Source organism: Balaenoptera acutorostrata, chromosome 19, assembly GCF_949987535.1.
Source record: "Balaenoptera acutorostrata chromosome 19, mBalAcu1.1, whole genome shotgun sequence".
NCBI classification, from domain to species: domain Eukaryota; kingdom Metazoa; phylum Chordata; class Mammalia; order Artiodactyla; family Balaenopteridae; genus Balaenoptera; species Balaenoptera acutorostrata.
Window position 1 is genome coordinate 60,082,756 of NC_080082.1, and position 14,737 is coordinate 60,097,492.

At 48.0% G+C, this 14,737-nt stretch overlaps 1 protein-coding gene across 4 annotated transcripts in view; it reads left to right on the forward strand.

Moving 5' to 3' along the window:
- Window positions 1-14,737, forward strand: part of MYH14 (myosin heavy chain 14) — a 92,771-nt gene that overhangs the window by 31,346 nt on the left and 46,688 nt on the right. For all 4 annotated transcript variants that reach the window (XM_057533464.1, XM_057533463.1, XM_057533466.1 and 1 more), the window contains 7 exons: window positions 1,992-2,110; window positions 3,365-3,517; window positions 3,705-3,878; window positions 4,189-4,362; window positions 6,429-6,543; window positions 9,927-10,114; window positions 13,067-13,188. In XM_057533464.1, the coding sequence (XP_057389447.1) occupies window positions 1,992-2,110; window positions 3,365-3,517; window positions 3,705-3,878; window positions 4,189-4,362; window positions 6,429-6,543; window positions 9,927-10,114; window positions 13,067-13,188 (1,045 nt within the window). The remainder of the gene's footprint in view (window positions 1-1,991; window positions 2,111-3,364; window positions 3,518-3,704; window positions 3,879-4,188; window positions 4,363-6,428; window positions 6,544-9,926; window positions 10,115-13,066; window positions 13,189-14,737) is intronic.

A 14,737-nucleotide genomic window follows, 5' to 3' on the forward strand; every position in this document is an offset into this window, starting at 1 on the left:
TATATACTTTTTTTTTTTTTGCCTTTCAGCAGAAGTATAGTTGATATTCCTTTTTTTATCAAAATGGAAATAGCTCTGCTTCTTTATTATTATAAAATAATACAATCTGAATGGGAAAGAAAATATGGCAAGACAGGGGAGTATAAAGGCAGGGAAATTACCCATAATTACTGCTAACATTTTTGGGGGCATTTCTCTCTGGGCTTTGTTGTTCTACGTCTGTATCAATGTGGAAATAATTATCACAGAAATGGAATCGTGCTTCACACCGCCTTCCCCTCGAGATGGGAAGAGCTTTCTGTCCTGATTATGAAACCCTATGGGCTATTTTCAAAAGCTGTACAACACAGAACATATGAAGGAAGGGGCATCTCTCGCGATGTCACTGATCTGAGCTATCCCTGTGACATCTGGGGGCCAGGTTCACACACCCAGCAGGCGTGCCGTACATACTCACTCATTCATTTGATTTACAAAATTGGGGTCAGACCTTGTAAACTGTTTTGAAACCTGCTTTTTTCCCCCCCTTAATGCAATGGGGGTAACTTTTCAAGGTTATTAACTAGAACTCTACTGGGGTTTCTTCACCTGGGTTCTGTGAGGAGAACTGTATGTCAGTATAATTAATCTCCTTTGGAATCCCGTGTGTTTCATTTTCTGCATTTGCAAACATTAATCAGAGAAGCAGCCCCCAGGTTCCACCGGCTGGCAAAGTACACACCAAGGGCTTAGAACCCCGTTAAGTCTCCCTGTTACTAGCAGCATAGTACTCCGTGCTGTTTTTTCAGTTTTTAAATATTCCCATATAATGCAAAATCACTGTAGAAGAATTAGAAATTGCAATTGCATCAGAGGGAGGGAGAGAGAGAGAGAGAGAGAGATTGATTTAAATCCTCATCACCTCTCAGAAATAACCACTGTTGACATTTTAATGTGTCTCCTCTACAGTGTTTTTCTCTTTTGCTGGAGCTGAGTATTTGTAGTAACTATCTTCCTGTGATGCAAGTGATAGAGGCTCAAAAACACTTCTTAATGATCATTTTAATTCAGAGGCGAAAGAAGAAATACACCTGCCCACACAGCCCTTCCTCCATGTTCTGCCAAAACAGCTATTCACATTTTGGCAATTTTTTTTTTCCTACAAAAATAGGGAAGAGCAATGAATTTTTAAAGATTTCTTTTAGGTTTGGCCACCTCACTGACCTCTTATTCCAAGAGTTTTCCCCCAGCATTTTATTGAGACATTTTCCAACATACAGAAAAGTTCAAAGAATTTTATACCGAACACCCAGATCCACCACCAAGATTCTACCCCTGACATTTTACTACACTTGCTTTATCGAATATCTTTCCATCCTCTGTTCATCTATCTCCTTTTCTGGCGCATTTCAAAATCGCAGATATTGGTATAGACCCTTCAGCCTGTGTATCATTTACTGGCGTCCAATATTGGTTTACAGTTCTTTCACAGACTTGAAGGGAAACATACAAATCATGAAATGTATACATCTTAAGTGTACCGTGTAATAATTTATAATACTAATTATTTATGTATTAAATAATAATTATTTATAATGCTTATATTATTTATTAGTAATAATAATGTTATAAATAATTATTATTTATAATAATAGTATTTAGTGACTGCAGAACATTTGTTCAAATGGATGCACCCTGACTCTCTAACCAACCCCTAGCTGTTGGACATTCGGGTTGCCTCCTGGTTTTTTCTCCATTGTAAACAATGCTGTGATGAACATCCTCCTAGTCTAGCCTTTGCCCACATCCAGAATTATTTTTGCCAACTTAGGGTTCCAGGAGGAGAATTATTGGGCCAGAGAATGTACACACCTTTAGGACCCGTAACGCCTCTAGCGGGGAAAGGCTGGTGTTCCACCAGCAGTGGGGGGTGACACCCTCTCCCCCCTCCCCCAGTCTGCACCGTGCCCACCTCCCAGTGCTGACCGCATCTTGGTGCCTCTCGCCCTCAGCTGCGCAGAAGCTCTGCCGCCTCCTGGGCCTGGGGGTGACAGATTTCTCCCGCGCCCTGCTCACCCCCCGCATCAAAGTTGGCCGGGACTACGTGCAGAAAGCACAGACCAAGGAACAGGTGGGCAAGGCTGGTGGCAGGCGGGCAAGGCTGGCGGCAGGCGGGCGCACGGAGGGCCCTGGATTTTTAAGCAGCTTATGCCCGTGTTTTCTCGCTCCCTCAACAAACTTTTGCTGAGTGTCTGTTCAGTTACCGACTCTGGTCTAGGTGCTAGAATAAAGGCAGTCATGGAAACAAAGACCACGCCTTCAGGGAGCTCAGGCTGTAGTAGGGAATCAGATAATAAAAGAAGAAACGGGTGCTTTCTTCAAAGGAGGGGATTGGGGTGCTCGGGAAAGTCTTCTCGGAAGAGGCGACATTTGAGTTGAGACTTGGATGGTTCAAGACAAAGGGAATAGCATGTGTAAAGGCCCTGGGGCTGGAACAAGCTTGGCGAGTTGGGAACATTAAGGAGATCAGTGAGGCTAGACAGTGGGGGAGAGGGTGGTAGAAGCTGCAGTCAGAGAGGTTGGAAGGGGACAGATCACACGAGGTCTTAGGAGCCACAATAAGGAGGTGAGTTTTATGCAGAGTGCAGCAGGAGGCCAGTGAGGATTTAAGCCAGGGAATAACTTGGTTCAGTTTGTCTTTATAAAGATTCCCTTGTCTACTGTGTGGAGAATTGGGTCCCGGGGGCCCCAGTGGAAGCCATGAGACACAAGGAGGCCGCTGCCATAGTCCAGGCAAGCGATGATAGCAGCACAGAGAAGGGTGGTGGCAGTGGGGGTGGGGAGAGGTGAACACAGACTAGATGTTTTCAGAATTCCAGTTTTGGGGCAGAGCCCTCTCCCTGACCCCAGGCTGGGCTCTCGAGGTGCTAGGACAGAGAAGGCACAGTGAGGGATATGAGATTGGGGATCACACTGGCCTGGGTTCTGCTCTCAGTCAAGGTACTGTTGATAGGATCCATTTCACAGATGAAGACACTGAGGCACAGAGAGGTTTATTCACATGCCTGAGGTCACACAGCCTCTAAGTAGCAGAGCTAGGATTCCAATCTAGGTGTTGGTCTCCAGATTCCACCCTCTTACCTGTCCTGCCGTGGAAATTGGTTCAACGGTTGGGTGGAATATTCATGAACTAATGTGCCCCCAAGCACTTCACACAGTGCCCGATGCACAGTAGGGCATCACTAATGATCTGCTGTTGTTAATGTCACTGCTCTTGATGAACCATGACGGGGCTCCGTCCACACCCATGTCTCCTTGCCGGCAGGGCGGGGTCGGGGGGCACTGATGTGCAGGCTGGGCCCTCACTGTGTGCCCTGACCTGCAGGCTGACTTTGCGCTGGAGGCCCTGGCCAAGGCCACCTACGAGCGCCTCTTCCGCTGGCTGGTCCTGCGCCTCAACCGAGCCCTGGACCGTAGCCCCCGCCAAGGCGCCTCCTTCCTGGGCATCCTGGACATTGCCGGCTTTGAGATCTTCCAGGTCTGCGCTTTGTGCCTGGCTGGGGGCTGGGAGGGCTGCATCACGCTGGCCCTGTCCCCCCTCTCTCTGGGTCCCTGTCCCCCCCCCCTGGGTCTCTGCCCCCCTCTCTATGGGTCCCTGTCCCCCCCAGGTTCCCGCCCCCTCCGGGTCCCTGTACCCCTCTTTCATGTGTCTCTCCTCCCCACAGCTGAACTCCTTCGAGCAACTCTGCATCAACTACACCAACGAGAAGCTGCAGCAGCTCTTCAACCACACCATGTTCGTCCTGGAGCAGGAGGAGTACCAGCGCGAGGGCATCCCCTGGACCTTCGTCGACTTCGGCCTCGACCTGCAGCCCTGCATCGACCTCATCGAGCGGCCGGTGAGCCCGCGGCTGCTCCACCCTCCGCGTGACCTTGGTCCCGCTCCTCACCCCACCCGGCCTCAGGCCTCTCCTTCCATTAAAGGGGGAAAACGGCATAGATCTGTGTGGCTGCTGGATGATTAGAACCCAGAACATGCCTGCCATAGGGCGTGGCTCGAATCAAAGCGCTAATCGATCGCTATAACAGTTGTTCTCGTGTTTGCTTGTAGGTCCCAAGTGGCACAAGAACTAAAAATTAGCAGCAACCTAAGTATCCAGTATTTGAGGATCTGACTTAACTCTTCTGCCCTCCTCTGTTAATGGTCAGGCCAACCCCCCTGGGCTCCTGGCTCTGCTGGATGAGGAGTGCTGGTTCCCGAAGGCCACAGACAAGTCCTTTGTGGAGAAGGTGGCCCAAGAGCAGGGTGGTCACCCCAAATTCCAGCGGCCAAGGACTCTGCGGGATCAGGCCGACTTCAGCGTCCTGCATTATGCGGGCAAGGTAGGGAGCAGGGGCCAGCCTTGGGGGCTGTGGGTGGGAGTGAGGATGAAGGGAGGGTGCAGAGGGAAAGCAGGGGCCACCTGGTGTCCACTGGGACAAGTCACAGCCAGGCCAGGGGTAGGAAAGCCCATGGAGGAGTGAGGACTCTGTCTGATGAAGTCAGCAAAGGCTTCCTCAAGGAGGGGATATTTGCAGTGTGTTTTGAGAGATGGATAGGAGTTCACCAGAGAACTGGTGAACTGGAGAATTAGGTGCATTTTATTCACTCACTTGGCCAACATATGCCTTTTGTGAGCTCAGCCCTGTGCTGAGCAAAGCTGGGGACCCACGTCAGATATGATTCTGTCCTCACAAAGTTCCTCATCTGGGAGGGAGATGAAAACAGACCATCGGGATATAAGGCCGATAAGTGCTTTAATGGGGCCAGCTACGGATAGTGTCAAAGTCCAGAGGAGGAATCCCAGGGAAGGTTTCACAGAGGAGAGTGATGTTTGATCTGAACTCTAAATCAAGGGTCAGCAAACATTTTCTGTGAATAGTTTCAGTTCTGTGGGCCAGTCTCTGGCACAACTACTCAATTCTGCCATGAGAGCACGAAAGAAGCCACAAGTTCACACATAAATGAAGGCCGTATTCCAATGAAACTTTATTTATTTTATTATTTTTAAAAATATTTATTTATTTATTTAAATTTATTTATTTATTTTTGGCTGCATTGGGTCTTTGTTGCTGAGCACGGGCTTTCTCTAGTTGCGGCAAGCGGGGTCTGCTTTTCGTTGTGGTGCGCGGGCTTATTGCAATGGCTTCTCTTGTTGCAGAGCATGGGCTCTAAGCACACAGGCGTCATGGCGTGCGGGCTCAGTAGTTGTGGCTCGCAGGCTCTAGAGCACAGGCTCAGTAGTTGTGGCACACGGGCTTAGTTGCTCCGCGGCATGTGGGATCTTCCTGGACCAGGGCTCAAATCCGTGTCCCCTGCATTAGCAGGCTAAGTCTTAACCACTGCGCCACCAGGGGAGTCCTATTTATTTATTTTTGGCTGCGTTGGGTCTCAGTTGCCACACCCTGTGCGGCCTCTTTGTTGTGGCGGGCGGGCTTACTTGGCCCGCGACACGTGGGATCCTAGTTCCCCAACCAGGGATTGAGCCTGCGTCCCCTGCATTGGAAGGCGGATTCTTAACCACTGGACCACCAGGGAGGTCCCTAAAACTTTATTTATAAAAGGAAGTGGATTTGGCCTGTGGGCCATTGTTTGCCAATCCCTGGTCTAAATGATGAGTAGGGACTTCCCTGGTGGTCCAGGGGGTAAGACTCCATGCTCTCAATGCAGGGGGCCCGGGTTCGATCCCCACTCAGGGAACTAGAGCCTGCATGCCACGACCAAGACCTGGTGCAGCCAAATAAATAAATAATATTTTAAAAAATAATAATAAAATAAATGATGAGTAACCCGTAGCCAGAAAAGAACGGGTGGAGGGAACAGCATACACAAAGGCTGGGGGGTAGGAGACCCATCTGTTCTGTTCTAGAACTCAGTTGTTTTCCGAACATTTGCTAAGATTTCCTGTGTGCCCAGTCCTCAGGTGGCTGTGAGTCAGGCTCAGGCCCTGGCCTCTGGGAGCCACCGTCCGGTGGGGGGGGGAAACGCGTGCAGGGGATCGTGGTGGTCAAGACTGTGACTCCGTGGAAGGGAGCTGGCCGCGTGAAAATCCACGGAGAGGGAATCACAGGTGGCGGGAACGGCAGGGGTCACAGTCCTGAGGTGGAAACGAGCTTGCACGTTTGAGGACCAGAGTGGCTAAATGAATAAGGAAAGAAGTGTTGGTGGATGAGGTCCTGGAGGTGGGCAGAGTCCTCTTACGGGAAGTACAGAAAGGGAGAGGGACCATGCTTGCGGGTGGGTGCAGTTCAGGATACGGACACAAGGTGTTCGTACGGACACCAGCGCTCTCTCCTGAGTGGTGAGCCCCAGAGCTGGGAATCTCAGAGCTTCTGGGAGGCTCCTTGGGAAATCAGCAGTGCTGGTGAACCCCCCATCCCACCGCCCTCCTCTGCCCAATTTCATTCAGGTTGACTACAAGGCCAGTGAGTGGCTGATGAAAAACATGGACCCTCTGAATGACAGTGTCGCAGCCTTGCTTCACCAGAGCGCAGACCGGCTAACGGCAGAGATCTGGAAAGACGGTGAGGACCCGCTTCCCCAGGCCCTGCCCCTGGAGCTCTGTGCATCCCTTCTCCCAGCTCACAGTGTGAACGCTTTTGTTCCAGAGTCTGAGTTCTGAACCTGAGTTGTCTGCTCAGAGGCAGAACTGGTGCCAGTAGGCCAGACAGCCTTACAGTAGTGATTCCAGTTAGTGATTGATTGATTGATATCTCAAACCAGCATCACACTCAATGATAAAACACTCCTCCTTAATCAGAAACAAGACAAGGATGCCCACTGTCAACACTGCTGTGAAACACTGTTTTGGCGATAATAGTTTATGCAATCAGACCAGAAAAAGAAATAAGTATATGAATATTCAAAAGGAAGCAACGAAGTTATTAATTGTAGATGGCATATGATCCCTAAAAAAAAAAAAAAAATCAAGAGATTCGACTGAAAAAGAATTAATAACAACAAGAGAACTCAGAAGGGCAGTATTTACAGGTTAGTCAACTTCTAGGCTTTGCTTTCATTGATCTCTCCCTAAGTTCCCTTCAGGGATTCAGGGAAGAAAAAAGGGAGCAAAAACCGAGGTATAGTTTTGGAGTTTTCCTGCTCCAACAAGGCCCACGTGAGTTTGGCCATCAGTCTTTTCAGACTGACACTTTCAGACCAGCAAGCCCTGTCCATTCTTGCCCTCCATCCTTAGAGGAGGTTTGAGAGATGATTTTATAAAACTGACAGAACCAGCATCTTGGTTTCCTGATTCTAGGTTTCCAGAATCTGTCAGTTTGCCTTAGTCTTTTATTGAAGTGAAAAGCATAGTAGTAGAAGCGCCAGCCCATGCAATTAGACAAGAGAACAAAATAAGCAAGATGAGTCATTCCCAAAACAAACTCACAGAGCGAAAGGGCATAGCACACCTTGATATAGTGAGCTGATTTTAGACAGAGAAATTTGATGTTAGTATCTCATATAGTTTATACAAGAGAGATTGAAAAGCATTGTTTGATGTTCAGTAACAGAACCAGATTCTGCTGAGAATCATCTCCTTCAGACTGAAAATCTTCCCCATCAACTTCTTTAAAATTTGTGCCACATTCATGGGCACATGATGTTCCCCCTAATCCTTCACATGCTCCACCCTGTATATGCTTGGCCCTCAAAGTGTTCCAAGAGAGAAAGTAGAAGTGGCAAAGCCTCTTGAGTCCTAGACTGGAACCCCGCACAGTATTATCTCCTCCACAATTCTCCTGAACAAAGCAAGTCACAAGGCCAGCCCAGATTCAAGGAGCTGCAAGTCACAGAGAGGGGTGGGGGATTGGGGCCAGTTTTGCATCAGTCTCTACTACAGCTGCCCTGAGCCCAGAGTTGGCTTTGCTTTCGGGCATCCTGACAGCCCAGAGTTGGGTACCCAGCATCCTGGCAGCCCAGGGGAAAAGGCAAATGAGACAAGCTCTCTTCAGAGAGGCAAACACAACAAGCTGGGTGGGAGCCTTGAGTTAGTCCTTGAGCTTCCTGGCGGCCAGGGCAAAAGGGGATACCTAATAAAACAGATACAGACTCACCCTCTAGGGAGAGAGGTTTTTTCCCCCCGGGTATTAAATTCTCAGAGGACATTCGCCCTTTCAGCCAACACTGATGCCCTCACTAGTCAACATAAAGCTGAACAGGACAGTCGTCCTGGCTTTAAAAGTTCATGGCCAGGATCAGGTTTCTCCTCCTGCTTTGCTCTGTGCTGTTGACTAATAACCCTTTCTTCTTTTTTCTTCTTGCCTCTTCTCATGCTGCTCCCTTTGCATCTCCCATCCCATCTCCCTGCCTCTCCCCCCATCTGTCCTCACCCCCACCCAGAACACGGGGGCTTGCAGCAGTTCTCTTTCCTTGGCTCCTTCCCACCGTCGCCCCCAGGATCTTCAGGGAGGCACGGCTCTGCCATTTCTCCGTCAGGGGGTGGGTGTTGCTGTGCATCAACGGGTGAGACTTGCCAGACAAGGAGGGTGGGCCCTTTGGACCGGTAACCTGGTTTTGAACGTCTGTCCCCTTTCCTTGCCATACAGAGATCTTTCCCTCTTCTTTCCCGTCCGCACCCCTTGTTGGCTCCCTTAGCAGTTTCCAGACTCTTTGTAACAGCACAAGGCCTTCTTCTAACTAAACCGCATGTAAAAGTACAAACAATTGTGATAGTATCAGCTGGCATTAATTGAACCCGTACTATGTGCTGTGCACTGTGCAAAGCCCTTTTACCATTATTAACACATGGAATCCTCCGAACAACCTAATCAGGCAGCTGTTAGTACTCTTACCCCTGTTATACAGATGAGGACATGGAAGCACAGACAGGTTAAGTCACCTGCCTGTGGTCACACAGCCAGTAAGGGACAGAGCTGGGATTTGAACCCAGAGCCTCTGCTCTTACCTGTGCTATAAGAACTTAATAAATGATAATTATCCTTTTGATAATAACTAGGAGCATGGTGGTAGGAGAGAGACTTGAACCTGGGGAGGAAAAATGCCATATCTGAGCCCCCACTGTGTGCCAGGCACTGCCCTCAGAGCGAGTTATCTAGTTGACCCTGATAACCCTCATGATTGGGGATTGCAGGCCATCAGATTCTGCCCCAGCTGCAGGTCCTTGAGAAACTGGGAATGATTCAGTACATAGAATTTGAGACAAAGGAGTGCGTATTTCTCACTAGTTGAAGTGACAGCATCAAATGACAATAGGGAAAAAAAACTATCATGAAATCAGGCCTTTCTGGGAAAATGGTGACTATGGAGGCAGTTTGCCTTATTTTACTGTATGTTTTTTCATTTCTTTTTATTTATGTATTTTTAATTTTTTGCCTTATTTTAAATATTGCCTTATTTCAAATATCGTAATAAAGCCAGACTTCATTACATTTTTAATGTGACACTGTGTCAAGTTCCTGAAAATGCAGCTGTGGTTATTGCCCTTTTCCCTCTCTGTGCCTCAGTTTCCTCATCTGTAAAATGGGAACGATTTTTATAGGCTTATAAATAAGCCGATGTATGTCAAGTGCTTTGAGCAGTGCCTGGCAGAGAATAAGTGCTAAGGAAGCATTTGCTATCTTCATCATCATCATTTGCTGATAAGGAAAATGGAAAAGAAGGGTCAGAGACCAGGGTTCGAGAAGATTCATACTGCCCGGGTTCAGATCCTGGGTCTTCAGATCCTAAGCCGTGTGGCCTTGGGCACAGTCTTCCATCTTTCCGAGCCTCAGTTTGCTGGTCAGTCCAATGGGCTGATAATACCTACCTTACTAGGCTGTGAGAGGTGTTTCATATGTAAAGTGCCAGGTCCTATAAATAATAAGATCCTTGACCTTTGGCCAACCCAGCCCCCTAAAACTGACCTTTGACTTTATTCTCTCTCTACATCTGTTTCCTCCTCCCACAGTGGAGGGCATCGTGGGGCTGGAGCAGGTGAACAGCCTTGGGGATGGCCCGCCTGGTGGCCGCCCACGCCGGGGCATGTTCCGGACGGTGGGACAGCTCTACAAGGAGTCCCTGAGCCGCCTCATGGCCACACTCAGCAACACCAACCCCAGCTTCGTCCGCTGTATCATCCCCAACCACGAGAAGAGGGTGAGTGACCCAGCCCGGGGAGGGAAGGCAGCTCTGGCAGTGGGTAAAGTCCCAGTCGCTGGATGTGGCTGGAACCATGTCTGGCCCCAGGCTCACTTCTGACTGGCTGTGTGACCTCGAGCAAGTTGTTTTCCCTCCCAGGCTCAATGCCCTGTTAGGAAAATTCATTCATTCATGGGACTTAAGTGTTACTGAGCACCTACTAAGTGCCAGGTAGTGGGAATACAGTGAAGTCAGGGAGGGCTCCCTGGAGAAGGTGAGGTCTGAGCTCGGAAGGATAAGTGGTATTCTAAGCAGAGAACAGCTTGTGCAAAAGCCCAGTGGTTGGTTGGAGCATGAAAGGTACAAGGGATGGAAAAAAGACCCTTGGAGCCGGGAGTGTCATGTAAGTGTGGGGAGACCATGCCTGGCCTCCCAGGCCACCAATAAGTTTTCTTGTTGGGAAAATCAGAGAATAGGCCCTGTAGAGAAGGGTCAGCATAGTAGAAGGTGAAACTAGGTGCCTGGGGCTTATACTGTCCTCAGAAAGTAGGAGCTGTGGTTGTTGAGTAGGTGGATCTGTGTGTGTCTGTGTGTCTCCTTTCTCATAGCTGTAAATACCATATTTTATCAAATCTAAGACATATTTATTGTGACATCTTAGCATCTCTGAAGTTGGGATGTGGCTCACAATCAAAGGCCTGTCAGAGTTTAATTGACAAGAGTTTTTCTTTCTTGGTGGTATATAAGATAACAGTGTGTTTTACAATCGATAGCGGCTTTTATTTGATGAAATATGGCATACATGGACTCAGCCACTTCTCCAAGGAACCATGGTCCTTTTAAGTGGAGAATGGTGCTTACAGTCTAAGATCTGGGTGCTAGGTGTGCTCAGTGGTATCAAGGTGTCACTCCCAGGACCGCTCAGTAAATAGAGCTATGTACGTACACACTAATGTATATGCATGCATACACATATGTATACACATGTACACACATATATGTGTACACACACTTACATCTATGTTTATTTCGATAACTGTCTGTATATATTGAAAACCATGAGTTCCCACCAGTATGTCAAGTTCCAGTCCAACATCTCTTTTTAGCAACAGTGAGATCCTGTAATATAGCACACATTTACTAGTTTTCTCAGTCCCCTTTTATGTAATCAGTCTCCTGACCTTGCTAGGCACCTCCCCACTCAAGCCTGCCAAATGTCTTGTTGAAGGGTGGAATGGAGGAAGGAAGGAGGAAAGGAAGGATAGAAGGAAGGAAGGAAAGAAGGAAGGAAGGAAGGAAAGGAGGGAGGGAGGGAGGGAAAAAACTAAAATGTTACTGTGAGACCATCCTATATATTATTTCCAATTTCCAGCTATTTTCAGCCATTTCCTTGGGGCTCTTTTGAGAGAGCCACTAAGATGGCTTAAGCAAAAGTGAGAATGTATCAGGAATTCCCTGGCGGTCCAGTGGTTAGGATTCCACGCTTTCACTGCCGAGGGCCCGGGTTCCATCCCTGGTTGAGGAACTAAGATACCACAAGCCACAGGGCACGGTCAAAAAAAAAAAAAACGTGAGAATGTATAGATTCACATAATTGAAGATTCCATGATAGGTTCAGGCACAGCTGGATCCAGGTGCTCAAACGGTGACATCAGGAATCTTTTTCCTTGGCTTGGCCCAGCTTTTCTATGTGTTGCCTCCTCTCTGATGAAGCTCTGTCTCCATTCTGTCTCCATTCTGGCAGCCACCAGTGGCTCCAGGCTTTCATTCTTTCAGTTCAGCAACCCTAAAGGAAAGAGAGAGCTTCTGGCAGCATGGATGTAGCAGAAGTCCCAGGGCTGGCTTTCACTGGCCTAGGATGGCTCTTGTGCCCACCCTTGAACCAGCCTGATTGGCCTGGCCTGAGTCACATGACCATGTCTGGAGCCAGGATGAGGTCAGTCCTAGCCACTCACGGACTGAGAGCATAGGGGGAGGAATAGCGCCCTCCCTCCCACAGAATGGAAGCGTTATTACCAAGGAATAGGGAACATATATAATAATAAATAAACAGAAACTCCCTTTTTGCTGGGACATAAACATTCTGAGGGCAGGGGCTTTTATCTCCTTTTTTACTGCTAAGTCCCCAATGCCTAGAACACATTGTGTGGCATACAGTGAATATTCAATAAACATTTGATGGATGAATAAATACATATATGCTTAGATAGCCCTTGAAAAAGATACAGAATGGTGGTTCTCATTTTTTAACCCTCCTCCCCACCAGATATTTATATTCTGCCCTAGCCCAGGGCCAGGGCTTTTTTTTTTTTTTTTTTTTTGGTTTTGTTTGTTGTTTGTTTTTGCTTTTTCAAGCATGTGAGGGGACTCCAGTGTGTAGTCTGGGTTAAGAACAACTGATCTAGAAGGCTCCATAAAAAACTGGGTATTGTGTTGACCACTCCGGGGCCCTGTGCAAGGCAAGAGTTGTTTTTCAGAATGTATAATTTGAATTTTTTTGTAGTGTTTAGATTTTTACCATTTGTGTATTACTTTGGGGGGGAAAAAAAGCAGGTAAAAGAAAGAAAAGGCAATGAAAGTTAACTACCAAAAATAATGATGTACGTGCTTTGTTCACACGTCACCTTCCCAGACTATCCTATGCAAATTCAGCACTCCCCGTCCTCCCTCCCCTCTGCTCTTTGCCCCTTAGCACTTAGTACTCATTTACTTCTGACGTTTGTTAGTGATGTCCTGACCTCATCTATTGTCGACCTCTCCCAGTGGATAGTGAGCTCCCTGGGGCAGGCATTTCTGCCTGGCACGTAGCAGGTGCTCAGTAAATTATAAGTTGAACCAGATGAAATTGCCGACCATTTTTGACCTGCCCAAACTGCCATCCACCTGAGTTCCCCTGACGGCTGCCATCCAATGAGTGGCGCCTCCGTGTGGCAGCCACTGACCTCGCATGTCTGTGACTGCTCTTTGCAGGCTGGGAAGCTGGAGCCGCGGCTGGTGCTGGACCAGCTGCGCTGTAACGGCGTCCTGGAGGGCATCCGCATCTGTCGCCAGGGCTTTCCCAACCGCATCCTCTTCCAGGAATTCCGGCAGAGGTGAGCGGCATGGGGTGGGGCAGGGCTCGGGTTTGGAAGCCACCACGCCTGCATCCAAAGCACCCCGACTGATACTTCTGGGAGGGGTCAGGGGTGGGGCCTCAGCACGAGTGGAGGGGCGGGACCTCCGGGCACGTTCCTTTGGTTACTGAGTCTCAGCTTTCTCCTCTGTGATATGGGAGAGCAATGCCCCCATTCAGTGGGCTCCCCGAGAGAAAGGGCATAGAGTACTATGTTGCGATCTGGATATCGCAAACGGCATTTCTTATAAAAATGCAGTCGAGGACTGCCCTGGTGGTGCAGTGGTTAAGAATCCACCTGCCAAAGTAGGGGACACAGGTTCCAGCCCCGGTCTGGGAAATTCCCACATGCCGCGGAGCAACTAAGCCCATGCACCACAACTACTGAGCCTGCGCTCTAGAGCCTGTGAGCCACAACTACTGAGCCCGCGTGCCACAACTACTGAAGCCCGTGCACCTAGAGCTCATGCTCCACAACAAAAGCCACCGCAATGAGAAGCCTGCGCACCGCAACAAAGAGTAGAAGCCCGCGCGCAGCAACAAAGACCCAATGCAGCCAAAAATAAATAAATAAATAAATAAATAAATAAATAAATAAGTTTATTTTTTAAAAAATGCAGTCGAATAGGAGAGAAGAAAAAAATATCAACATATAAGAAGCCAGTAATATGGTGAATATTATAACAAAAATTATGCTTCATGCAAGCTGTATATAGCAGCACCATGCAATAGAAAGAGAATGTGAGCCCCATATACAATTTAAAATTTTCTAGTAGCCATATTTTTAAAAGTAAAAAGAAACAGGTGAAATTAATGATAACAAGAGTTTATTTAGGGCTTCCCTGGTGGCGCAGTGGTTGAGAATCTGCCTGCCAATGCAGGGGACACGGATTCGAGCCCTGGTCTGGGAAGATCCCACATGCCGCGGAGCAACTAAGCCCGTGAGCCACAACTACTGAGCCTGCGCGTCTGGAGCCTGTGCTCCTCAACAAGAAAGGCCACGACAGTGAGAGGCCCGCGCACCGCGATGAAGAGTGGACCCCGCTTGCCGCAACTGGAGAGAGCCCTCGTACAGAAACTAAGACCCAACACAGCCAAAAAATAAATTAATTAATTAATTTAAAAAAAAAAAAAAGAGTTTATTTAACCCAGTACACCCAAGATATTAGATCATTTTAACATGTAATCAATATAAAAAATTAGTAGTGAGACATTGTGCATTCTTTTATTCCTACCTAGTCTTCGAAATTCGGTGTATGTCTTACACCAGTAGCACGTCTCAATTCCGACACTAAATTTCCAGTGGTCAAAGTGAAATGTAGTCCTATCAAAACAATGAAATTGTGGGAATTCCCTGGTGGTCCAGTGGTTAGGACTCCCTGCTTTTACTGCCGAGGGCACGTGTTCAGTCCCTGGTTGGGGAACTAACATCCCCATGACGAGCGGCCAAAAAAAAAGAAAAGAAAGAAATTGTGTTGAACAGAAAAATATTTTACACTGCTTCAGTTTTTATTTTTTTTAATATTTAT